Below are 27,175 nucleotides of genomic sequence, written 5' to 3'. Positions count from 1 at the left end.
TATTAATAAATTAAATACACTTTCTTGAATATGACAAGAATATTTGTATAAAGATAATAAAGACTCATTGAATGTGTTACTTCAATATCATTGAATGTTTAATGGTCTGTATTAGTACCATCGTGAAGTTAAAAAAGGGATTGGATACAAAACAAAGCCATTCAAGACATGCGTATCTTTGAATTAATGATGTGTACTGTCGTTAACCTAAAGAATATCTCCAAAAAGAAATATTTTTGTTGATGGTTTGGCAGACAAACATAGTTCACTTGTTTTAAGTGGTTGTGAAAAACAACTTTAGAAAATACATGTTATAAAAGTTTGTTTGCACTGTGGCTAATTTGTATTAAATAATAAGAAAAAATAAGTACTTCGTTATATTTTGAAAAATACACAATTGGTTGAAAACAAGATGCAATTTAATTTAAAATTGCATTTTTAAATTTATAACTTTGGTATGTCACAAATTTATTGCCCCACAATCCGTGCCAAAATCAAATTTATATTGCATTTTCGCTTTCGAAAGTAGGTAACAAAATTCAAGCATCGTTGCTCTATATTCTTGTTACTTCCGCACAATTTGCTGGCAAGTGGATCGAGATAGTCCACCATTGATAAGGTTTAGGGACGCCTAGTAATCTATGCTTTCAATTATTTTCGCCCCGTCTATATATTGAAATTTCTTAGAGGAATCTTAAGAATTTAATATTACACCGCCTGGACTAGGCTTTATTTATCACGTTTTTTAAACTTTGTGCTTTCTCCGCATTTCGTGGGGATCCAGCGACCCACTAGTGCATTGTTTAACATGTGATATTTGCTTAAAATATTATATTATTAACATTAAACGTAAACAAACCTTTGTAACTAAGATACCTAAATAGCAAAAATTGACTATATCTTCATATTATATATGACAATATAATTTCTGTTATATTAAACTGTTGTCAATCCAGTAGCTATATTATATAAAATTTACTGCATATGTCCTCATTAGCTTCTCTGTAATTGCTTTGCGAGTTTTGCAAAACACATTGTGAAATATTTTGGCTTTTGTTTTATAATGAGTCCTGTGATTTAAGGTTCGTAACCTTTAGGTTTTCAAGTCACGGACAATTGTTATAAGCTTAAATACACAATATTAATAACTGCAATATTATATTTATGCAATAGTACTCAAGGCTAACTAAGCCAGTAAAATAATTAACACTTCGTGACTCATATAGTCAAATATTCATCGATTATTATAAGAAAAAGTTTTTCGATACATTTACTTACACAGTGCAGCAGAAACTGCTAGAAGCAAGAATAACCTCGGATCCATGAATCTCATCTTGATGCTCAGAGTTTCAACTAGTAAAAATCTTGTTTATCAGCTCAAACAGTGATGAATACCCATATTGTCTGAAAAAGCAGGACCTGAAATAAATAATAGAATAATTGAGTAAATGATCAGACTTATGAACCGACTTTTTGAAGTTCAACTTCTTTATCGGCGTAAAATTACCACATTTTTTTCGCTTACGCGTCACATTTTTCCGTTTCGCGTCATCTTTTTTTGTCCCTACCATTCGATTAGATTTAGGTTGATTCGAAGAGATTCAAAGCCATTAATAACAAAAATATATAATAACGATAAAAATGACAGTAATAATTCTATTACAATTAATGAAATTCTGTAATAATCTTAGTAGTAATAAGGTAAAATTAAATAATTGTATTATTTGTATTCATGTCTATGATAATAAAAGCCTTTTGTTAAACTTTATTTAACCAATTTCTGTAAAGTTGCATATAGTATATCATTTTTCGAAAGATAAGGCCATAAAGAAGTTTCACTTCTTATGTGTGTACACTTGTAAAACACGCACACATTATTTTAAATAAGTATCTTAAGTCTAAGCTAGACTTAGGTCATAGTGACTTGCGTCTAAAAACGCAACAAAACCTTTATGTATATTGCCCTATGGGCTAATTTTCGGCTGTGAATCCTACCCTTCTACTGGTAGTAGGTACTCGTGTTGACGATATAGATTTCAAAATAGTTGTGAATTATTTTGCTAATAATGCTAGAAGACCACAAAAGCGATTGGATGACGGCATATAAGGTTTCTAAGTAGGAATGGATGGAGGAAACAAAAAACAGATGTAAATGGAAAGGTTAGGCGGAGGCTTTTACCCAAAAGGGATCCATACTGCAGAACACAAAGAAACGGATATAACAAAATCTAACGTAGACTAAGAGTATAATAACAAATAGCACCCATTTGATATGTATTTTTTATCAGTATGGAATTACATAATAATAATTATTATATTAATTATTTGTTACGCTCTATTATTATTTTATTATTATAATAACTGCTACAATCATTCCAAGTCATATCATACAAAGCCATTCCTAAAAATTGAATATATTGGCGATATATAAAAATTGTTATAGTCATCGCGGCCACCAAATTAGACTGGGCCTGGTTTCAGTCGAACTTTCAGGTCGGAGGAAGTGTCCTCCTTAAAAATTATGCTTTAGACTTTCTGCTATTTAAAATTCAGTCTACAAAATGAATCTATTTCTAAAAGATCTGTTAAATAAACGGCACCTTGTTGCGTGAAAAAGTTAGGTTCTTATAGTGTCTTCGTAGGCCATTATCAAATGTGCAGTCATTATAAGAGGTTTCTTTCTAAAACGAACATTTGCCCACGACGCAAAATTTAAACATTTAATAAGTTCACTTCATTATATAGAAGTAGTAAATTAAACGGTTATAAAACGATGCCGCATTCACTCACGCATCAACGGACAAAATAATCACTCAACATGCAAATCGTTGAAGCGGCCTCACCCTCTCATTTCATTGGTATCCCAATCCGCACAAAACCAATATAGCTTTTAATATAAACAAGTTTACTTGTTTACGTTATCCGATATCAGTATACGTTAGAACTATGTTATAAAATATAGAAAAAGGCTTATATATTGTGACATATATATACTTTACAAGGGCTGTGATAAAAAATAAATGAATGTACAAATAAACGTAACAACCTTTTTTGGGTTTCTGTATCTGTTTGTCAATTAGGTGATCAGCCTGCTGTGCTTGACACAACATCGACTTTTTGGGTCTAAAGCAAGCCGGTTTCCTCACGATGTTTTCTTTCACCGTTCGAGCGAATGCGCACAAGAAAGTTGCACGTTAAAGCAACTTTGCCAAGGCGATAGAAACTAAACAGTGTATCTAGTTGTTTTTACTATGCTCAGTCTGAAAAAGCACAAGGCTTTGTTTCATCAATGTATTAAAACAAATTCAATACTTTTATTAAGTAAAGACGACGTGGACTACACAGCTAAGCATTGTATTGTTTGAATAATAAACAATGCACCAAATACACCAAGGAATAAAACGGTAACAAATAATAGGTATTAAATTAGTAGTATTACTTTTGTTGATCGACTGATTACATTTGGTAATTCACGATTGGCATCCATTGTGGGGCTGGCATTTGAAGGCACGGAGGATTTAAGGTCGGATAGGTTAGCTCTGGAATTTGCAGTGCACTACGAAATGTCTTAAATAGGACCGGACTATTCCTATAGGATGATTAAATTCCATTCAATAGAGGCTAGATATTTTATGGATTGGTATGAGATTAAATGTATTTGTTATAAGTTAAATTATATATTGAAATTATAACAAATATGTACATTAAATCTCATTCGCGTTAAGGGCCAAATTTGACTACTTAAATTCGTGAATTTGATTTAATTTTAATGACTCCTGAGCACGGATATATAATAATATTAAAACAATGGTAAAGTGAGTTATAGAAGCCCTGTAAGCGTCTTCGAGTATCGGTATATTCAGCATTATGAATGGAAATATAGCTGACAAAAACATTATTCGTATTTGAATTAGATTAATGTTAAATTACCTTATTATAAGTTTTTAATCATATTCGAAACCGAATTAATAGGATTGGACTACATAGGAATTGAATAACATCATTCATGTTTTTCTGACGGTAACTAAATTTATGTTGTCGATCAAGTAGGTTTAAAGCTGTACGTTAGATATTTAATTGAATATTCTGTTGTATATATTATACAGTAATTGAACCGCCCGAAGACACGTCAGTATGCTGGCTGTGTCAGCGCGGAGGCATCTGAACCAAATTCCTGTGCAAATTGGCATCTATTGTGCTCCAGTCCAGTCGCTAGTCTGGCAGACTGCATTCAAACCATTTGAATGCACCCTAAGTTCCTAAGCACCCGTCATTTGAATATGCTAGCTAACGGTTGTTTACTTTTGATTAAAGCCTTTCTATATATACGATCCGTAAGCAGCTACGAGTAGTAGATAATCACATTTTTTTTAAATATAGAACGCTGTACATATAGCATCCGGCTATCGATAAAAAAACCTTTGTTGATTTCAATTTGAATTAAGAATCATTTATTTATGGTGAAGACAGAAAACGATTTCTATGAGCCATAAATTAAAATAAAAAGCGCAGACCCCTTGCTATCTACGCACATGATCACTCAATTGGCTGTAAAATTCACAAGAGGTTAACGTCCTCGCAAGACGCGTGATTTAAAATTAAAATGATCTTTCAAAAAGCTTTGCCTTTGCTAACACAAAATGATATAAAAAATGCGAGGACGTCATCAAAGTACGGTAAAGGAAGGGTGTAAAGTGTTTGCGAGTGAGATGAACGCGGTTTGTGGTGCTATTCATATTGTAAACGCTCTCGCATTCCTAACGATAGTTTTGAGTGTCAGCATTTTACTTCTACTGAAAGTAATTAACTTCCTCCTCAGCAGCTTGGTTAAGCTTTGTCAAGCTTACGATAATGTCAGTTTTTGACAGCGTCCCGATCGTGTTATGTTTTCAAGCTTCCTAAATCACGTACATGAGGTTTTTAAACTCTAAATAGCATATTTATTTATAACCAAATTTTTTTTTCATTTTTTTAAATACATATGTAGTCTGTTTGATGCAATTATTTATTGAATTATTAAAACTTGTTACATTAATAGAAAATACTCCACGCACATTACTACAAAGGTAATATGTCAATAGGGTCTTGTTAATTCAATGATAAAAAAAAATAGTGACGCTCCAACCTATTTTTGGTGTGGGCCTCAAGAGCAAGTACAGATACCGGCAAACTTCTTGCGCATTAAACAAAGGAGTGGGGGAAAGTTTGCGCATTGTACTCAGCGCGGGACACAAACCTCCACTGATTTACCAATCGCGCGAATGACACGACACTCTCCCACCGCCCCCCTTCCACTGATACCTAAAAAATAGCTTCTGCGTTTGCCGGTATCTGTAGGGCTCCTGTGCTTGACACATGGCGTCGGCTTTTTTGGGTCTAACGCAAGCCTGTTTCATCATGATGTTTTGCTTCACCGTTCCAGCGAATGTTAAATGCGCACATAGAACGAAAGTCCTCACCCAGGGATGGAACCTACGACCTCAAGGATGAGTGTCGCTGAAGCCACAAGTCCAATACTGCTAGTCAATCAAATTATAACAATTGTATAATGACAATAATATGTAAACATATTTAAGACTTTCGTACAAGTTGTACCTCGAAAATACCGTGGAGAACGAGTTAAGAGCTGGAGGTGCGCAGAAATGGTTTGGCTGCAGCCCAAGCACGTTTTGCATTTTATTCAAAACGTTGACGTGAAGGATAAAGTTATATTATTTTACTACTGTGACGTGATCTGCATTCTCTCGAATAAATAGCTGCAAATAATATCAACGTATTAGCTTTGTAATTGACTTTTATGTAAGACAAAGCTTTTATAGTAATGATTGATTTGTAATTTTATAAGATTTGACGATAAACATGTATAACAAAACTTAATAGTTTAACTTACTGGCCTTATTATACAAGTAAATTTACTTAAAATTTTAAACTATTTCTATATCTCTGTACTTTTTTATTTCTTAGAAAAAAAGAGAATTGTTTAAAAAACTAGTCTGTGCTTATTAATATTCAGTCGCCTACACGAAACAAAGATGGCGCTAGAACCCAGGTAGTGGCCATTCAGTATCGGTTTCTTGGTCGCTTGTGTTTAAAAATCCGATTTCAATCAAATGTATCGCTAGTGCACAGATATTTAATATAAGTAGTTACAAGGATTACAGTTTCAGTCTTATTGTTTGATAAACAATCACAAAAGTAAGTTATGTAAGGCATGACGTCAATTTTAGTTGATCAGGTGGTGGTTAGTTAGTTTATGAAGACATAATCCCTTTCAAACATTGTTTAATGTGAGCTTGCTTAACAAAGCCACAGGTACTTATTTCCTCGCTACGAATTAACTCTAAAGTTCATGTTTACTGATACTATAGGGTTTCTCTTCATTATACTAATACAGAACTTTAAATTTGCTTATATAACACTCCTGCCCGACCCATTACAGCTATACCACAGATAATATGTGGCTTTTGTCATTATCTGTAAATTTAATAAGTTCCAATTTTAAAGATTATAAGTTTAAAACACACTTAAAAGTATACGATAATAATATTCGGTATTTGAATTGTAATATAGAGTTAAGTTAAAAGAGAGAAAAGAGGAATGAATACAATAAAAAGTAGTTGCATTTGTCTTTATAAAATAAAATAAAACCTCCTTCGATATTGTTGCTTATTTTAAAAAGAAGAAGTATTATCTATGAATTTACAATGATCTTTTGTTATTCTCGGCAGTCGTGTTAGTAGAGGCATTCATTCGTGATGCGCAATCAGGTGTATATATGTGTTGTATTGTATTAAAAACATATAGTATGTTATTATTACTTGAGGTACTCGTGGAGTTGTGCTTTACACTATAAGAAGGGTATGGAATTCATAAAAGTTATGGTAGAAATTTTCTAAATTAAATATAGATGAATTTATACATAAAAAATTAAATAGAACTTTAATGGATGTAATTTATGTCCATAACGTTTATAACCACTGTGGAGTGCAACCAGAAATCATGGTTTATTTATTATTTATTAACACTTCGTTGCAGAAACATAATAATATTGCAGCATTAAATGAAAAGGAGGGCAACTGGCGGCCTTATTGCTTTCGAGCGATCTCTTCCAGGCAACCACTTCCAACCACGCCACAACATTTTATTTAAATGTTACTCTCGTGACCAGACAATCTTTTATATAAATTGCATATACAATAATAGTTGTAAATTACTGTTTAATCAGTGTAATGATTGAGTGAGCAAAGTGCGAAGGGTGCGCCTTTAAAATTTAACAATCGCTAAATTCTATTCTTGCATACGCCCACATTATTTTGATTTGTGAAGAGTTAATTCTATTGTTATTTACATCATGTATTTCGAGATGTCAAGGATTTTCTAACAATAATTGACACAATTTTCCTGTTAACATATATTAAACCAGAATTCGAAATTTAAAATTGAACAGATTTTTGTGTCCGTTTATGCCTACCGTTTTGACACATTGTTCCATAGAGAGCCCATGCAATAAAGTCTTCCATAATCCAGTTTAACGATTTGTTTAAATCTAATTACAGATAAAACAGATCTAAGTCCTTTGAATTTTGTTTTATTAGAATACAAGTATGGGTCTATAATAATATAATTAACGGAAAATCCCATGTATTTATGTTGTTTTGACGTAATTCGGATTAGGCGAGTAGACTTATTTAAATAACAATTCACAAGAGACAACAATAGGTGTTGAACTTAAATTATTTATTATAAATCCTAATCAACATGGATTCTTAAAATACAAGAAAATATAACATCACAAATTTTATACACATCGATTATATTAGAACATAAAAATATCAAATTAGCAAGGGAAAAATTTAACTAGAAAAAAAAACTAAAACTAAATAAAAATATTAACCTTATTAAGAGTGTGATACACAAAGTTGCGGTAAGTATGAAGATTGTTGTAAAATTTATCAATATTCACATCAATGTTAGTAATTAAGTTTTAAGAGCGAGAATGCCTATTCATTAAACTAAACGAATAAAAATAGCAGATAAGCGATCCGTACATACATCCCAGCTATTTCCGACTAACGTTAAGTGCTGTCAGTGGTGGCTAGCGGGAGACTGCCACAGACAATTTGATATTATTGATTAAACGTTGAACATGATTTTAACAAATAATTTAGCATCTGCGTAAATATTTGCATGAAAATAGTTATTTTACGAACCAGACTCACGGTTATTGTCTCGATTGAGTTTATTCTTTGTCAAACTCTTCATAAATATAAAGATAAATTTTAAATTATGTGAAAATTAAGTAATACATATAGATTTCTATATGTATTACTTGGATTGATGTCTATATAGATAGAGACATCAATCCAAATTTGTAGGCTCAATGGATAAAAGCAATTCGCGAATCTCATTTCATGGAAGATTATTATGAAAATCTCGGCTTAATCATTGCCTAAACATCAAAAATCGAGCGCCAAGGAATTATTCACAATATATTATTATTTAATTGCGTTTTATGAAAATCCGTGGTGTGACGATATTGTGAGAATTCTTTACCAGATTTCATATTGAAGAGGGTGTTAACAAATAAATACAATAAAATGATTTTCAAGATGCTTTCAATATCTATATAAAACTACGCGATTGAGACTGTATACACCATGATTATGCTTTGTTTGAAATTTAATTTTTTGGTAGATAATTCTATTGCAAAGTATAATATTATTATTGTTACAAAATGTCGACGCTTCGACAGAAAATGTGTAACCAATGTATGTTCCATCGTCATATAAATTTATTTAGCTTTTTTTAAAATAAAAAATTGAATAATTAATTAGATCAGTCTTGGCCTAGTCGCTTCAGCGTCCCACTCTCATTCCAAAATCGTAGGTTCGATCCCTGGCTGTGCACCAATGGACATTATTTCTATTCGCATTTAATATTCGCTCGAACGGTGAAGGATCAGCGCGAGAAAACCGGCTTGCCTTAGACCCAAAATCCCAGCATGTATCAGGCACAGAGGAGGCTGATGATACATAAATCAGAGGTTAACTTAAAAAGGTTGAAGCGCCACTTATTTTAATTTTATTTTTAAATAAATAATAAACGCGTAGGATCGAAAAATAAAACCAGCGATCGCGTTACTTTATTATTTGTTTATTTAGTAAGAATTACTATTCCTACGAATCATTAGTATTAAAAAAATATAATTACGATTATAAAAATACGTTTGTAAGTTGTTCGAGTCGTAGATGAATTCTAATTCTAAAAAGTCTTAAACCTCCTCTTTCGGGTCTTATGAAAGCTAAAAATACCCCATTTGCGAATTAAAGTCGATAAGAGATCTCTTCTAATAAAAAGCTCATTAAAAAGAGCATTAAATTTTGACAATGTTACTCATTTTAAAAAATCGCTTTTCCTTCCTTCACTCGGCGGATGCATTCTGCCTGTATTGCCATGGAAGATTTTAATTTGAGATAGTTCGAGATTTACTCGTAATACGCCGTATATTTAGATACTCTATTTGTACGAGATAAATAATATTGTGACTTTACTTTGTGGAGATTCTGAAGCTCGTTGCAAAGGTGAATTCGCCGAGTAACTATTGAATACTGCAATATTCAGTATAAATAAAACCCGTCCTAGGCAAGTTTGAATACGTTTGTATACTTTAAAAATAGGTAGGTTTAGAATTTCCTTAATCCTTTTAACTGTGCATATATAAATCATTTCAAGGCAATCATTTAGAGATAGACAGTAAGTGTGGTATGGAATTTCACACGAATAACTTCGCTTCTCGTAGTAAAATTAATAAACACACGCTCCGAAAAGATTCCAATTATAATCCCAAGCAGGCGCTTGATTAGAACTCGCAAGTAAAGCGGAAACGTGGCCGTCCCAAACAAACCTGGCGTTGTACAGTTGCAGATGAGACAAAGAGGGCCGGAAATACTTGGAGCGAGGTGAAATACGAAGCTCAAGACCGAACGCGATGGAGACTCACTGAGAACGCCCTCTGTCCCACTTAGTGGTTACACATTAAGGGACATTAAGTCAAGATTATATATTTAAAATGTAGATTGGGAATTAACTTACAAGCAAATTCCTTCTTAATATTGTACAGTGACTAACTGATTAATAAAAAATTGTAATAACGTCTGAAAGTATTCTAACAAAGATGATATTATCCCGCAGACTCAAGATTACTTTTCGTATGGCTTTGATTTATTTATTGTACAACAATTGGATAGAAGCCATTAAATATGCGCCAAGTCTTGCGATGCAGACGTTCCTGTTGTAGTCACTTTATTGCAAAGAGACAAGTAGGTACTACGTGGTATTGTTGTGCTCGATCGATTCTCGTCCGAGGCCAGACAAAAGCACGGGAATATTGTTTGTCACAAAATTTATTATGGCGACAGAGTGTGGGCGACCAACTTAGATAACCCTCTAACCAACACAAACATATTTTTATCCTGACATCTTTCGGAGTTTCGTCCGTTGAGTGTGGCTTAGGCTAAATTCAAATAATAGTAATGGCTACAATATGCTCCAGGCTTTAGATTGCATGTTTCATTAAGTATTTTTCTTTATATTATATTTTGATTTTTTTGGTCGAAATGTTATCCACAGAAAAAATATTGCTGACGCAACTTTAACACAAAACCTTTGTCATAGTTTGGCTAACTTTTGCTAGATCAATAAATCGATTCTGAATACCCAGATTTATCTTTAGGATTGAGGCAAAACAAACAAAATGAGTGAACACGCCATCAATTTGCATGAGACACCGGCAAAGGCTTATGAGATAAGGATGTAATGTTTATCAAAGTGTCAACCATAAATCTTAAGCCCCATTTAGCATGTCTAAAATATTTTATTTTCGGTAGCGAATTGATTCATTATTACTCTCTTTCTATAGTTACTTTTGTGAGTATTATCTTACGAGTTTGTGTTTTTGTGGCCTGGAAACAGACGAAAAAATGTGTCCTTAGGGAAAATGGGAAATGACATTTTTTTAAGTTTGGGATTGATTTAAACAAGTGGGGTTTAAATTATAATTATATAAAAATAACAAGTTTATTAAGCACCCTTTCGTCTAAGTAATGGTTTAATTCTAATACGTAATCAATTAATACCTACCTATATAAGTATAAATTCTTTTAATTAATTTTAAATAATTTCAGCGTTTTCACCTACAGTTTATCCATTGAATAACTTAAGAGTCGTAAAAGAAAACGAAGAATAATCCGATTAAGGGTTTTAAAAGTTGACTGATACAATTTAAGTATTTGAGTTTGAAAGCCTTTCAAATGTTTCAAATGTACAATTCAAAAAGTATGTAACTTTATTATATATTAATGTTTATCATTACTAAAGAATTATTTCTTCAATGTGTTCAATTTCTTTTTCAACACATTCATTATTACCACTTCGTTGCATTACAATATAAAAATGGAATATAATTAAATGAAAGGAGGGCAACTGGCGGCCTTATCCCTTTCGAGCAATCACTTACAGGCAACCACTGTGAGAAAAAAATTTATTAAATTAGATAAGGTAGGCAAGGAATGCAAAAGTACACATTACATATACTTATTGAGACAAAACTAAACAGGAACAAAAATGTCAAACTAAACGAAAAAAGGATACATGAAAAATAAAATGTAAAACTGCATATATATCACGATAATTTAAGATCAGTCTCACGTCAGTACTAGTACGACAGTTATAGACGATGTGGACAGGTGACAGTGAATTCCATAGCCAAACTATAGAGACCTTAAGTATTCGTCAAGAAAGGAGGAGTTATGAGATGGGAATTCAAGGATATAGTTTTCTATAGGCTATAGTAGCGTACGCTCTTCCGAATGGACTCGCAAAAATTTGAAATCATTACATTAATTTTAACCGAAAACTCAAATCTTAGTTAATTTTATTTATTATTATTTATACATTATAGTTATTGTTTTTCTTATTCCACGATAACCGATTCTGTGTGCCTACGGCCAAATGCCTCCCCCATTGTCCTCTATTTTTTTCTTATACTATACCAGTTACGTCCAGCCACTTCCATGATTTCATCGACCCACCTTTTGAATCGCCTACCTCCATTTTTACGGCCATAGTGATAGGATTTTATCCCATTTATCTGCTCTTCTTATGGTATGTCCAGCCCATATCCATATCAGTTATTTTGTTTTATGTGTAACGTCAGTTTTATCTCTTAAATTCTTGTTACTTATTTTGTCAATTCTACTTTTCTTTATTATACTTCTTTCCCTGGCTCTCTGGGTTACGCTTAATCTTTCACATTGTGCTTTGCTAAACTTAGTTATAATATTAGGTCCTTACATATGAAATTGGCGGTTTGTGTGGGAGGAACAAAAAGTCGAATATTTTTAAATATAATATATTTAATTAATCAAAGTATGTCCGGGGAGTCCGGGGAGGATGTCTTAGACATTCCAATTGAAGCTCTTCTAATTTGGTAGCCGTCTGGTGTGCAGTGTGTGGTCTAGCGTTGTCGTGAAGTAGCAGTGGCGTGGAGCGATTGGCCAGCCTAGGTTGTTTAGCCGCTAGCTTTTCCATCATGGTTTGCAATTGCTGACAATAGACATCAGCCGTAATAGTCTAGCCAGATTTAAGAAAACTCCAATGAACAATACCGGCACTAGTCCACCAAACGCTTACAAGTAACTTTTTTGGGGTTAATTTTCGCTTGGGGCAGGATTTGGCTGGCTGGCCAGGATCCAACCATTGCGCTGAGCGGTTCCGATTATCGTAAAGAATCCATTTTTCATCACATGTAATTATTCGGTTTAAAATACCTTCATTATTGTACCGGTTCAGTAATGTAACGCAGCAATCGACGCGCGTTTGCCGGTTTGCTTCAGTCAATTCGTGAGGTACCCACCTTTCAAGCTTTTTAATCTTCCCAATAGGCTTCAAGTGAATTAAAACAGTTTTATCACTAACACCGCAGCCTGCAGCTAACTCGGACGTGGTTTGCGATAGATCCGCTTCCACAATGGCCTTCAATACTTCATTATCAACTTGGGTCTCAGGCCGTCCACGGGGCTTGTTCTGCAGGTCGAAATTTCCAGAACGAAAACGTTGGAACCAAAAACGAGCTGTGTTTTCTTTTGCAACATGACCGCCATACACATCATTCACCCTTCGAGTCGTTTCCCCAGCACTAGTGCCACGGCGGAACTCGTACCCGTAAATAATGCGATACTTTAAGTTTTCCATTTTGTAAAATGAGTGACGCAAACAGAAAAAACAAATGAATGACGGTCATCGAAGCACAAATACATGAGTAAATAGCTGTACAAATTTGAATTTGAAATTCCTTACCAAAGAGGAGAACATCGTGATTAAAGTGGCCAGTACGAAATACGCCAATTTCATATGTAAGGACCTAATATTACATAATTACAGTAGTCACTATAAATAGCAATTTTGAAATAGTTTCTGTCATACATACTAAACATGAATAGTAAATTTCCTGTCTTACCTTGCGTATTACAAAGAAAAAGTGGTTCAAAGCTTAACTAGTCTTCCTGTAAGTTCTAATGCAATGTAATTTATTACCACTTATTTGCACACACGTACACTTTAAACCAAGATGTCGCTGTATGCAACGGTTGACCTTAAACATCGGCCTCTAGCACAAAACTGCATAAATAAGTAATATATAACTAAACAAAGTCTAAAATGTAATTATAAAATACTTATACAAGATTACACTAAAACTTCAACCAAACGTCAACTGATATAAATGTGAATTTATTACATTTTTATAACGTTTCCAGTGTTTTACAGCACTGCGGGAGACCGATTTTATGTATATAAATTACAAACATTATAAAATACATATTTTCCAAAAAATATATATTTCTAAAACATGCAATCGGTGTACATAACTAAAAAGTAATTAATTATACCCAAGATCTTTAAGGCTGTCGCTCGAAGGAATTCTTTCCTACTGTCTGAATAATTCATGTGCATTTAATTGAATAACATTTAAATTCATTAGTACTGCTATTCTTTTCTGATTCTCATTTTTATTTTCGATAGCAACAGAGCATAAAAGGAATACTTGATGCAGAAAATGTCAATGGGATATTTTAAAAGGTTTTAATGGAGGGTGAATATTTCGTGGTTTAAAATATGATAATATTTTCATTTGAATCAATTTTTGATTGTGTAATGATGTTCGTAATTTGAATATATACATTTGAAATGCATATAGATTAACTCTATTATTTGACTTTTAGGATTAGGAGCTTTCAACTCGTAAATTAAAATTTGATGCAGGAGACAAATTCTATTAAAATCATAAATTAAACTCGTTAATAATTACTTGTCTTTAACATTGGTAGTAGTTGTTTCATTTAGGGTTGCGTTTTCGGACGGAAACTTAAAGGTACGCTTATGACTAAAAAGTGCTTTGTAAAATGTTTCTGAAGAAAATTAGGCTAACAAAGTTTTAAATAAAAGTTAAGTACGAAAATACGTTAAATAAACCTCGCTCAGTATTAAGTTACCAGTTCTAGTGGTGCTGTCTACAAAACTAATATTCGCGTATTAGTGCTCAATTTCGAAAGGCCCTCGGACGCTACCCACTTTGTCTACTGTCTGAATTGTAAATGTCCTGCTCTCGGTGTATTTGTTTAGAGGAAATCCAAGGTAGAAGTCTCTACGCAAAACTCGTGTACTGAATAAATTGTTTTTGATATTTTCTATTGTTGCATATTTGTACAGTTTGTGAGAAAAGGTTCATATAGTATATATAAACTTGTGACAAACTTATAAACACAATTTAAAAGAATGTGTGCGCGTACTAGTGTACACACTTAAGAAGTGAAACTTCTTTATGACCTTATTTTTCGAAAAATTATCTACTATATAGCAACTTTACAGAAATTGGTTAAATAAAGTTGAATTATAATTGAAATATAGTTTAACAAAAGGCTTTTATTATCATAGACATGAAAACGAATAATACAATTACTTCTCAGATTATTGCAGAATTTCATTAATTGTAATAGAATTATTACTATCAATGTTATCGTTATTATATTTTTTTGTTATTAATGGCTTCAAATCTCTTCTAATCAACCGTGGTGGGGACAAGAAATAGATGGCGCGTAACGCGAAAAATGTGACGGTAAATGTTTTTCCAACGCCGATAAAGAAGTTTCACTTCAAAAAAAAAATTAATCGTTTTTTATTTCTTATCTATTGTCTATGTAAGAATAATAGAGGGCCTACATAATTGTCTATAACAGTCTTGACGACGCCAACATCGTACATAAAGTGCACCGAATGCGGACGTCAGAACCCCCCAAAGTCCTTGCGGTACTCATCACCTGGCGGGATGGAGTTAAAGACCTCGAAATAATAAGTGTTCAAAGTTAGACGCTACAAGCACGTTATAGATTGGACTTAGCCCATAAGGGGCTGTACAGTCGTTGATTATAATGGTGAAGATGTAGTTATTAATCTTTGCAGTAGAAAGAAAGCGTGTATAATATTTAAATATATATGAAATGTTATTTATATATTTATGATAGTAATACACAGATGCACATTATTTACGCTAAATTTAGTTGTCCGAATTGTTGAAAACGAGGGCTTTACGATAAAATGCATCATTTACATGACCTAAGGGGTATTTGTGTGGATAAGTTTATACATTAACATGAAAATTATAATTGTTATACGCATATTTGGATTAATTCCTGTCTGGGAGTTTAGCAGTTTAATGTTAAGTCATCTTTTTCATGTCCCTACCATGGTTGATTCGAAGAGATTCGAAGCCATTAATAACAAAAATATATAATTACGATAACGATAACAATGCTAGTAATAATTCTATTACAATTAATGAAATTGTATGTATTGTAATGTAAGAATCTTAGTAGTAATAAGGTAAAATGAAATAATTGTATTATTTGTATTCATATCTATGATAATAAAAGCGTTTTGTTAAACTTTTTCTCGATCAATAATGTAAAGAAGTTTTACTTCTTACGTGTGTACACTAGTACAAGCAATATTTTTTTTTAATTTAGCTTACGCGGCAGTTCAATAAAATATTTATATCTTTATACATTTTTCAAAAAATAACCTGCCTTCACAAGACAGGAAATAAATCATTATGTCTTTAAGTTATTTAACATTAATTTAACCTTAAATAATTTTTCACAAATCAATGTAAATAACCGTCTATTTTGATTAACTGTTAGCCAGGTGCTAAAACGATAATCTGACACATTTTGATATTGTTATTAAAATATATCCGTAATAATAAACGAAGTTTTTATAGTAGTTATGACGCGCGTTAAATTCATAGAACAACGCTTGCTTTTGTTTTGAAGGCATACGTCCACGACTTGCTTATGTTGGGACCTATTCTGTGCACTTTTTGGTATTAATATTAAATCTGACAAACAATGTAGCCAATAAAACTTTATATTATAGAAAACTAAATGAGATTACAAATAATTTATTATTATCAATGCAGGGCTACATGGACTAATGGTTAATGGACAAAAACGTTACGTCAAGCTTCACAAAAAATTTAATAAAAATATACAGTACTCATAAGCTACTGAAAGAAAATGTTCAGTCATCCCAATACGTAGCCCGCAGCTTAAAATATCACTAACTTAGGCGAAATATTTCCCATTTATTACAAACCTAAAAATTGTCCTTAAAATTATATTTATCTTTTAAGATAATTTGAAATTACATAAATGACCTAATTTCGGAAGTATTTGCTATGTTACTTGACGTTTTCTAAAACAGAATCATTCAGAGAAACAATTGAATTTCCGTAAACCAGAACAATCCTTGTTGACACAATGTTACCCCTATTGACGTAGTAGGTTACTGGTGCTCTCATAGTCAATAAGTACGGGAAAAGTCAATTTTCCTTTAACTTGACTTAATTGGCTTGTTTTGTTTGGGGGTTCTAATTTTCATGACTTCCTTCATTTGTTTCTTATAGAATTATTTGATATGTATTACTAATATTTTATACGGGTTGAATCATACATTTATGAACACTTACACTTGACTTAGGAAATCATTTACAACGAAAACTTTTTATATAATATAAAATTTTGTTTTATAAAATATACTTTTAAGCCTCAACCACTGTGTATAAAGAAATCAAAGAAAATCATATCACTAATGTGTAAACGTTTCATTTTACAAACTATACTTTCATACAAAGTACTATAAAAACTTGCAATAGTAAATGAACCGACTGATCATTTACAACTAATTTGTGAGAAAAATCCTTATACTAGAATACTTTTGACAATAAAAGGGTATAAATGTCCGAATAGATATCGCTTATGGAGATTGCTCCAAGATTATAATCAAACGTAAACAAACTTCGGGTCCCACGTGCCGGGAATCCAAAAACTTGGGCTATTCTAATTTCACGGCGTGACGAAGGGAGCTCGTCATTTTCCTGACTGTAGCGGATATTTTCAATTTTCCCTGTGGCATCTCCTTTTTATTAGTTGTTGTGTCGACTTGAATACTAATTTGCGAAAATTAAAATTCACACGACAACACTCGTTGGTAAATTCGGTTCGACTTTTATAATTTGATCGATATTCTTGTTGTCTAGATGGTTTTTACTCGGCCTTTGACACTTGATCGGGGATATTTACATGTAACCTCAAGACCTCGAGGACAATATAGTTGAGGCCCTTACAGGATACCATCACCCAAGCGCTGAAGCTTGCTAAAGACAGGGGTAGGAAATTGTGTAGTGTCACAAACACTACCTTTAGAAATAAGAAGTGTGACTGAAGATATTTTTGTGTATATTATATATCTTGTTGTCTAGATGGTTTAGGTTATAACAATGTTTTCAATTGTTATATTTGTGCGTTTTTTTAAATATATATTATAGTTGTTCCATCACGTTTATGTCAACCTGAAGCAATTATTTTGCCAAGAACCTCGTCTTAATTCTGACTAACGAAGCTAAAATATTTGCCTTTATTATGTAGGCAAATATTAATCTGGTTGAGTAAGTTATAAAACCATGAAACTTATAAGATATCCAAGTGTGCATTTGTGCCTTACATAGAAGTTTTAGAACATGTTAAGTCAGCTAGTTAACACAGAATTAAATATGTATATTGGAATACTATAAACGTTATTTTATCTCATATGAAAATAGCAATTTCCATTTAAAGCAAAGCGTTGAACTATCTATAGTGCTGCTGTTTATTAATCGTCGTCCGGATTTTAATTACGGCGGTTATTACAGGGAACGTCAGTGTAATATCATTTTGCTGTACCTACCTATACATTAAAGCAATTTCGCTTCGAGCGAGTTTACGTCTAATGAGGACGCTATCTTATTTATTTAATGAACGCTGAAACTTCTATACAGTGATAGGGTTGATACATTAGTTTGCCATCAAGTCCCATCAATATCTATTATAGTATATGGCATTTAAGCAAACTGTGTGCGTGATATAAGTGAGGGTAAATACATTTTGTGAAAATCGAGGAAGGTTGGATTATATTGAAACAGATATCACGCTCATTATTATATATCGTTATGTATAAAACTCATAAACTCTTGATTAAACGAAACGAATTGAATTGGCGCTGTATTTATTGAATTTAAAAGGGCCCTTAATTACTCTTAAGAGCCCGAAACAGGTTACAAAATTAAAACTGTTGTCCAATGGCGATTGACATAATTAAGTTCTCATGAGAAAACTGCAATTTTCTTTAAAATAATAAAGTTTTTATATAATATAAAGTACACGTAGTCGATGTATCATTTACATATTTTAATAGAACAGGAATCAAACAGGCTCACCTGATGTTATGTGATACCGCTGCCCTTGGACACACGCTGCGAGAAGGCTCGCAAGTGCGGTTTTTAGTTCAAAATAGTTAAGGAGCAACTTTTCTATAACATATAAAACGTCCTATATATTATGTTAACGATTGGTACGTAGTCCTTGTAAGGACTTTTTACATTTACACCGTTTACACTCTGGTATAGATCCCGAATACTATAAAAAAGATGTTGTGTTTTTACGTGAATATAAATAAGTAGGTAACATATTATACTTGTTGCTCGTTTACGGCACCATTTAGTTACGAAACTTCTGCTCAAATGTACGAATCATATAAACAAGAAAACATTACGAAAAAATCTTGAGATTTGAGGTTGATAGCATTTTTTATGGTTATCAATTTTGGTCTCAAACAATGCGTTATTTACAAAGGTTTATTGAATGGTAATCCTTAGTATTCTATTGACTCGGCAATCGAATAATCAAATACCATAGGTTCATTAATGTGCAAGGCTCTTAAATAGTATACAGGAAGAAGTTTTTGTTAATTTTAGCTTTAGATAAATTTAGTAAAAAATAACACACAGTCTGCTCGATTCTGCGCAAATATTTCTCTTGCATTCAAGTTTTATATTGTATTGACATAATATAATATTGACATAATATAATTGTTATACACAATTCTCAATAAAGCAAATACACTTTGTAAATTCACTAACGTGTATTTAATTTACACTTTGAAATTTTAAAGGCCGCACACACAAAGCCATAATCATTTGATAAATTAAATCTATAATGTTTACAATGCCCGTCAGTTAACGTGATGAATGGTACAAAGTCAGTATAGTAGTTTATGTGTATTCAATATCGACCATGACTGGAGTCATGACATCATTATAGAATTGGTATTTATGATGATGTTTATCAGGTTTGATTTAATGGCTAAAATCTTTTTGTAGCCAGCCGTATTCAGTGTTACTCATTACATTATAAGTAAGCATCATTATTAACTACGTACATATATAACCTTATTCACAAAAAAACTATTTCTTAATTCATTCTTTTAATAATAATATATTCGTAAGATTATGATACAAAAATATTATGGTGCTACAATCTAAACTTCACATATTCTGCCACATATAGCGGCGTGCAAAATTTGTCTTGAAAGGTAGAATTTTACATGAAAGTTACATGTATTTATTACATATTTTATTCGATTTTTACGTACATTATCAAATTTATGAAAGTACTTTTTCTGTCAAAATACGTGACAGAAAATAAAATCAGTGGCGCTACAACCCTATTTACAGGTTTCTTAAGCGGTTTTCTGACCATGTTTTCCGTCCAGAAAGAAAATCGGCAGCCGGGGATCGAACCTACGACCTAAAGGAAGAGAGTCGCACGCTGACGCCACTAGGCCAACACAGCTTTGTGACAGAATACTCTTTCTAATTAAGGCTCATAAGATCACTTGTATTCATCTAAATGTAACTTTTAATAATATAATCTTACAACCTTTAATATTTTGATTGGGTCGTTCAATATGACGAGGTCGACCCATTGTTATCTTTTGTTAGAGGTTCCATTCATATTTTAATTGATAATTCGAAATTCGAATTCAGAATAACTCAAATCGTTTTAGTATACGATAATTAAATACAGAACTATCTTCTCTAAGCTTTCCTAGTACAAATAGGAAAGTAATTTGAAACTAAAATATCATGAACGCGTGTATCAATAAAAGTCCAAAATGGGACGAATGTCGTATACATATATGATTCGTCTGTATCTGTGTATCTTGTATCCGAGTTCTGTCTCACTCACTCAGGGTATAATTTACCTCTAGTCGGTATAATAAAAATAACCCAGGTGCAAAAAAATATAAGTCTGTTTCGTAAATATTTCTTTATAGGAAATCAGGTCACTGATGTATTGAAGTGTTCTGAACCAATTCGACTTAGGGTCCTTCAAAAAAACAGCATACCAATTTTTAAAAGGCAACGTTCGCGCCTTCTGGCATTGAGAGTATCCATGGGCGGTATCACTTAACATCAGGTGAGCCTCTTGGCCATTTCTTCTATGAAAAAAAACCGACATGCGATTAAAAAATTAGTTAATTAATTTGCGGAATCTGATCGGTCTCCAGATTGTTAATTGCACACTTGTAAAAGCTGATTTTCCGGTATTCTAATATAACATTGAATATTAACTCGACAGTTATCGAAATGGATAAACCCTTATATATTAGCTTAAATATGCTAGAGAGTATTGCAAAATTATTGTATAAAATCTCTGGAGTAAAACTTTTAATGCAACATAAATTACTATTTTACACGGTGATAAGGGACATTATTTCTTTCGCAAAATTGAATGTAGCATGCTCCGGGGAGCGGTCACGAAAGCCTTATCACAGTCGGAATTACAATGTCAAGAATGCTATATAAATTATTTATGAAATACTAAATACTGTTTTAAATGTACATTCATTTGGCGTTCCTGTTTTATTTATAAGCCCTTCAGGATGAGATCAAATGGATTTTGTGATAAATGTAATATTGTAAATGAACCAGAATAACTAAATATCAGTCTCTTATGAGCAGTGATGAAGGTTGGACGTTGATCTCTTAAACCTAAGGTGATCTGTTCGGTCACAGTTGTCCACCAATGGAAGGTCCATCCATTTTTTTATAGAAAGGGCAGGAGGCCGATGAGCCTGCCTAACATCAGATGTGATGTTAGGCGATACCGCCATGGATATTCTCAATGCCAGAGGGCTCGCGAGTGCGTTACCGGCCTTTTAATCCTTCTTTTGTGATTAACACTCGCTCGTTTTGTAAAGGAACACAGCAAGCGGAAAGCATGCTTTCGACCTAAAAGACAGAGGAATGCCCATTAAGAAGATATATATGATCCTGTAATAGATACACTACTATCGAGTAAAATACAAAATATAGCTCTCATCAAACGCATAGGAATGTCGTTGATAATATTACGAGATTTTTCTTCACGATAATGTCAACAAATTCTTTTACTTCTACAATTTGTAAAATATCTATTGATTTATTGTTAAAAAATCCTTAAAACGTCATCGAGACAAGGTATTTCGTCTAGTCGTGGCGGATTTTTCGTTGTTTTGTCGTGATACCTTCAACATAGAAAGGTCATTCTTGTTCAATTACTGTGAACATAAAATAACAATGCCCTTCACTCACGTCTCAAACGTGTCAAATCTGTGTATTTTTTTATTCTTTACATCTGACTAATATTGAAGGCCATGTTCGTCCTTACATATAAAAAGTCCCCAAGGCGCGTTTTTGCGTGAACGCGATAAACCCAAAGTTGCCGAAACGATTTCTCCAATAATTGATTAAGATTTTAAAAGGGCGGCCAACGGAGTGTCCATGGGCGGTATCACTTAACATCAGATGAGCCTCCTGCCAGTTCTATAAAACAAAATGTTTAGATATTAAGATATCACAATAATGGTTGGAAGTGTTGGGAAAAAGTTCAAAGCCGCTTGTTTATGGCAACAACAATCAGTAATCTTAATTTTAGTGTAGTTTTAGACTCAAGACTTCATACGCTTTACCACTAAGCCAATATTGCTCATCTACCTACTAAATAAACGAACATACCTTATTAAATTAGTTAATCTCATTAACTGTTTTGTGTTAGTCAAGTTAAATTATACACACGTAAACAAATGACAGTGTCGCCTTCTTACAGTCGCAACATATAATCCAAAACCCGTCATAATTGGAACGAGTCGTAAAATTTGTCACAGAAATTTACGAATCTTAAGGTTTTCTGTCTAATGATTTCTTTATAACAAAAACTCATATATATATCACAAATTTTATAAATCTATTTGTATATTATAAAGATAGGAGCACACTCATCTCTGAGATCGTAGTTTCGATTCCCGGATGTGTACCAATGGAGATTATTTCCATGTGCCCATTTAACATTAGCTCGAACGGTGGAGTAAATCATCGTGATGAAACCGGCTTGCCTTAGACCCAAAAAAAGTCGACGGCGTGTGTCAGACACAAAAGGCTGATCACCTACTTGCCTATTCGTTATACAAATGATCATAAAACAGATACAGAAATCTGAGGCCCAGACATAAAAAGCTTGTAGCGCCATTATTTTTTTTATTATTATAAAGATAAATAATTATCTAAGTGTTATGTATTTTTAACTAAATACTGACGCAACAGTTAAAATCCTTGACAATTTTTACTCATAAGTCAAGGTGATGTCTATTGTATTATTTAGAATGAGGTGCAAGTTCGATATTTCCATTACCTAATGGTGTTATCCATCATTCATGCTTAATTGGTATAGCGTAGGTTTTATCTGTAGGTTCAGTCATTATTATATGAGGTCAAAAGTCAGCTATGAGTCGTGGCGAATTGGGTAGCTATTCATGCCTAGCAGTAATAGCACGTCGTGATTCAACGTTTGAATTTATATTCTTACAGACGCTTGATTGAGGTCAAATATTATTGGTATGATTTCTGGATAAACCCTTTTTGTAAATATATAGTGAATTAAGTGTTCATTCACAGACAAAATTATGATTGGATTTGACACATGTAACTAAAACGAGATACAAACATTTCACAAATATACTAGGTTTTTAGGTCGTTTCTAAGTTTATACTTATCATGGAAACTATCGTGAGGCGATAAAAGTGATCACAAAAGTTTACTAACATAAATCTTTTGTCTCTTATATGGAATACAGTCAAGCCTATTATTGAATTTGCTTAATAGAATGTTTGCCATTTATATGATTTACCTCTATTGTAACCAAAAAGAAAAGAAAACAACTGGCCCTACAATCTTTTGTCTCAGATTTCTATATATTCGTGATAATTAATATTTCTAATAGCCAAATAGGTAGTAGGTAATCAACCATCTTATATCTTCTGTGCCTGACACGCTCCATCGATGTTTTTGGCCTAACGTCTTTCCTCACGATGTTGTCTTTCACCGTAGAAGCGAGTGGTAAATGCGCACAATAGACAGAAAGTCCTTTGCACCGCTGAGGTTTGAACCTACGACCTCTCAATCAAGGATGAGATCGACTTTTATGACCTCGTCAAGACTATTTTTTGTATAGATAGGTATTGGTTATTGAATTTATACATATCTTTATTATAGACGGATAAAATAGCAGGAACTAGCCTGTATAACGAAAGCAATTAACTGCATAAGAATTTATTGAAATCAATATCGAATAGTTTCCTTAGAACAAGCTTATTGAAGGATAAAGATGAAAGATAAAGAACCGTCTTAATAAGGGATGAAGTTTAATCGGTTTTTTCCGTCCTTCTAATAGTTTTAAAAAGATATAATTTCAACCTACTGACTGAAATTTATTTTTTAAATGCATAAGGTTCAATTCAAAGTTCTCAGAAGTAAGTAACAAAATATGTAAGGTGTCATTGTTATCATTTAAGGGTTACAAAATTACTATTTAGTTGAACATACTTTATTCAGTACTTTTGTATCATTCACGATATATATTTATTTTAAAGCCGGCAACGCACTTGCAAGTTATCCGGCAGTCTGAGTGCCTTTGGGCTTTCCATCACTTAACATCAGATGAGCCTCCTGCCCGTTTGTGCCCCTGAACACTTCGTGAGACACGAGGGCACATTGCTACATTCACAAAATATTATTAACAGTATTTCTTAAGTTCTAAACAATAGTAAGTGGAAACTAATCGATCGACAATTTATGAAAAAAATACGGTATAATATGATGGTACGAGTGGTGTTGCTCTAAAATCTTGAGCAGACTCTCAACCCTGGGGCGTCAGAAAACCAGGACGTCTTAATCCCAGAAATTGGCGACACATGTCACGCATATAAGTCTGTTTGCTCTAAGATTGCTACTTGCTTATTAAGACAAACAATGTTAAAAGAGTTTGATAAAACCAAGTATTGTAGCTCCATTGGAGAAATTCAAAAGACAAATAAAAATATTGTTTTCACGTGATTTATAATACTGGAATAAAAATACTGCACAGTTTTTCGTCTATATCTAACATCATTAACGACCAACAATATTTATCACTGTATGTAACAAATGGTTATTTCTTAGCAATAAATGTCTGAAGACTACAAAATAACTCGTTTATTTTCATGGCTGAAACTTTCAAGTACTCTGGAATATTGGCTACATAAAAGATACCATTGCGATACTCATCACAGGTACTGAACAAAATATACTCTATTCTGCTCGTTTCATTATAGTTTTTCTTTTATAGCCTTGTTTACTCTGTGTTTACTTACGATTTATTGTATTCTAGAATAGGTTGAAAGTAACTGTTGATACTATAAAGAATGTTCGTTAACAAACAACGGCTTAGAGGTTAAGTTTTATGATGTAAGATTTTTATAGATACCGCTTCTTCATTAATATATAGAAAAAAATTGTCGAGACAACTAGATAGTTGTATTTTTGCTTAAGAAGCCCAAAAGTTTATCTCTTCTATGTATGTACATTTTAAATATGCCCTTATTCGTTCACAAGTAAAGTATTTAAGTCAACGGGAATGGAACACTGTTGAATTAGACATGGGGAGCAATTGGCTATGCTAATAATTAATCTGGAACTGTATAGGAAAACATTCAAACGTCCTACTAGTCTTTAAAATTCTTCCTAATGTACTACTTTTGGAAAAATATATTATTTTATTACTGCTTATTTGCGTGAAATATTGTAATTTATTTGATAACGTAAAACGTTTAATAGTGATGATGAATATGAAAAATATAAGAATTTGCTATAACGACTCATAATGTAATTTTAACTTCAATGCTACCTTTTAAGACAAATTTGCACGCATAATATGCAGAATATGCGATATTTAGATTGTACCACCACGACATTTTTGTACCAAATTCTTGCAAATAAATTATTATTATTAAAAGCTCTAAAAGCTTTTATTAACACTTTTGATAATTTATTCAAGATAATACGGTTGCAAAGCAATTACGATTGTATGGTCATCATGAATAATATAGTCAACTGTATTGGCAGCGTAATTATGCCCTAATAGCTTTATTTTGTTATTTCATAGTATCTACCTACCTGAAACAATTAATGTTTGTATATCTAACGCGACTTCACGAAACAGAAAAGCGTAGGCTTCGAAAAGTCACTTTTTTGTATTATTTAAAGAAATTAATATATATAGAGCTTATAAAAATACTAAATTGAGCTATTGATTTACTAAAAATAGGAAATTGAGCGACGCTTATAAAAATTACTTGGCTGAGCGTCTATAGAAGAGGTATTACTTAAGGTTAGCTGCTTGTTTGGTCCATATTCTAGAAAAAAATAATTAAACTAACATACTGTAAGTAGCGGTTCCTCGTATCTACGATGAAGGAAGCTAAAAGTGTAATGTTTGCTCACGTAATAGAGGTTACCTGAGATGCAGGAAGAGTTATTGCATATCATCGATTGGCCCTCTTTGGTGTTCTGTGTAACTGGCTACACGATACATCAGTAATGTGATGTTTTTTTCTTGTTTCCGCTTACGTTCAGAATGTGTGCTTACGTGTTGTGTTTTTTTTAATTAAACTAAAGGTGTAAGTAAGTTAAATGAAATTTTAAGATTCTCATTCAGAATTTTGCAAAATATGTCTATTTGCTAATGGAATTTTACCAGTGTTGGCCTAGCTTTAGCGTGCGACTCTCATCCCTGAGGTCATAGGTTCGAGCCCTAGCTGTACACCAATAGATTTTTTTTCTATGTGCCCATTTAACATTCGCTCGACGGGGCTTTTGGACACTATTTACACAGACTGAAGACAAGCCCCGCGTGTGCGTGTGACGACAGAACCGAACAGTGGTTCATTTACATGTTGACTGTGCGAGTTTTGAAAAGCCCAGCGATGGGATGGGCTATCATCATACATGTTGCTTTGAGCACAGATCGCAGCTGGAAAAATTCTGCGGCAAGATTTTCAAACATGTCACTAACATAAATAGCATGAGAAGTAACGTGGGTGGCGCCGGGAAGCGGGCCCCAACTCGCCCATAAATATTATGAAAATATTTCCGGAGTAGTTGTCGCCTAGGCCCAGTGGGAGACGCCAACCCTTTAATTTAATAATATCCCTTTTTAAGAAACCGGAGACTTCGACACTACCCTGCTGCTTAGCTACTCGGTCACATATCTGCGTGATTGTAGGGTATGTAGGGGACCCGGTTTATTAAAAAAAAAACATTCCGTCGAATGGTAAGGGAAACAACGTGAAGAAACCGGCTTGCCTCAGACCCAAAAAGTCGACAGCGTGTGTC

The 27,175-nt window shown here is 32.9% G+C and overlaps 1 protein-coding gene across 2 annotated transcripts in view; it reads right to left on the bottom strand.

The window, feature by feature from the left end:
* LOC123712106 overlaps positions 1 to 27,175 on the bottom strand; it is a 102,613-nt gene that overhangs the window by 3,553 nt on the left and 71,885 nt on the right. For both annotated transcript variants that reach the window (XM_045665059.1, XM_045665060.1), the window contains exon 4: positions 1,279 to 1,419. In XM_045665059.1, the coding sequence (XP_045521015.1) occupies positions 1,279 to 1,333 (55 nt within the window). In that variant the 5' untranslated portion in view covers positions 1,334 to 1,419. The remainder of the gene's footprint in view (positions 1 to 1,278; positions 1,420 to 27,175) is intronic.

This window comes from Pieris brassicae, chromosome 7, assembly GCF_905147105.1.
Source record: "Pieris brassicae chromosome 7, ilPieBrab1.1, whole genome shotgun sequence".
NCBI classification, from domain to species: Eukaryota; Metazoa; Arthropoda; class Insecta; order Lepidoptera; family Pieridae; genus Pieris; species Pieris brassicae.
The sequence above is the reverse complement of the archived record's forward strand: the minus strand, read 5'-3'. Positions and strand labels throughout refer to the sequence as shown.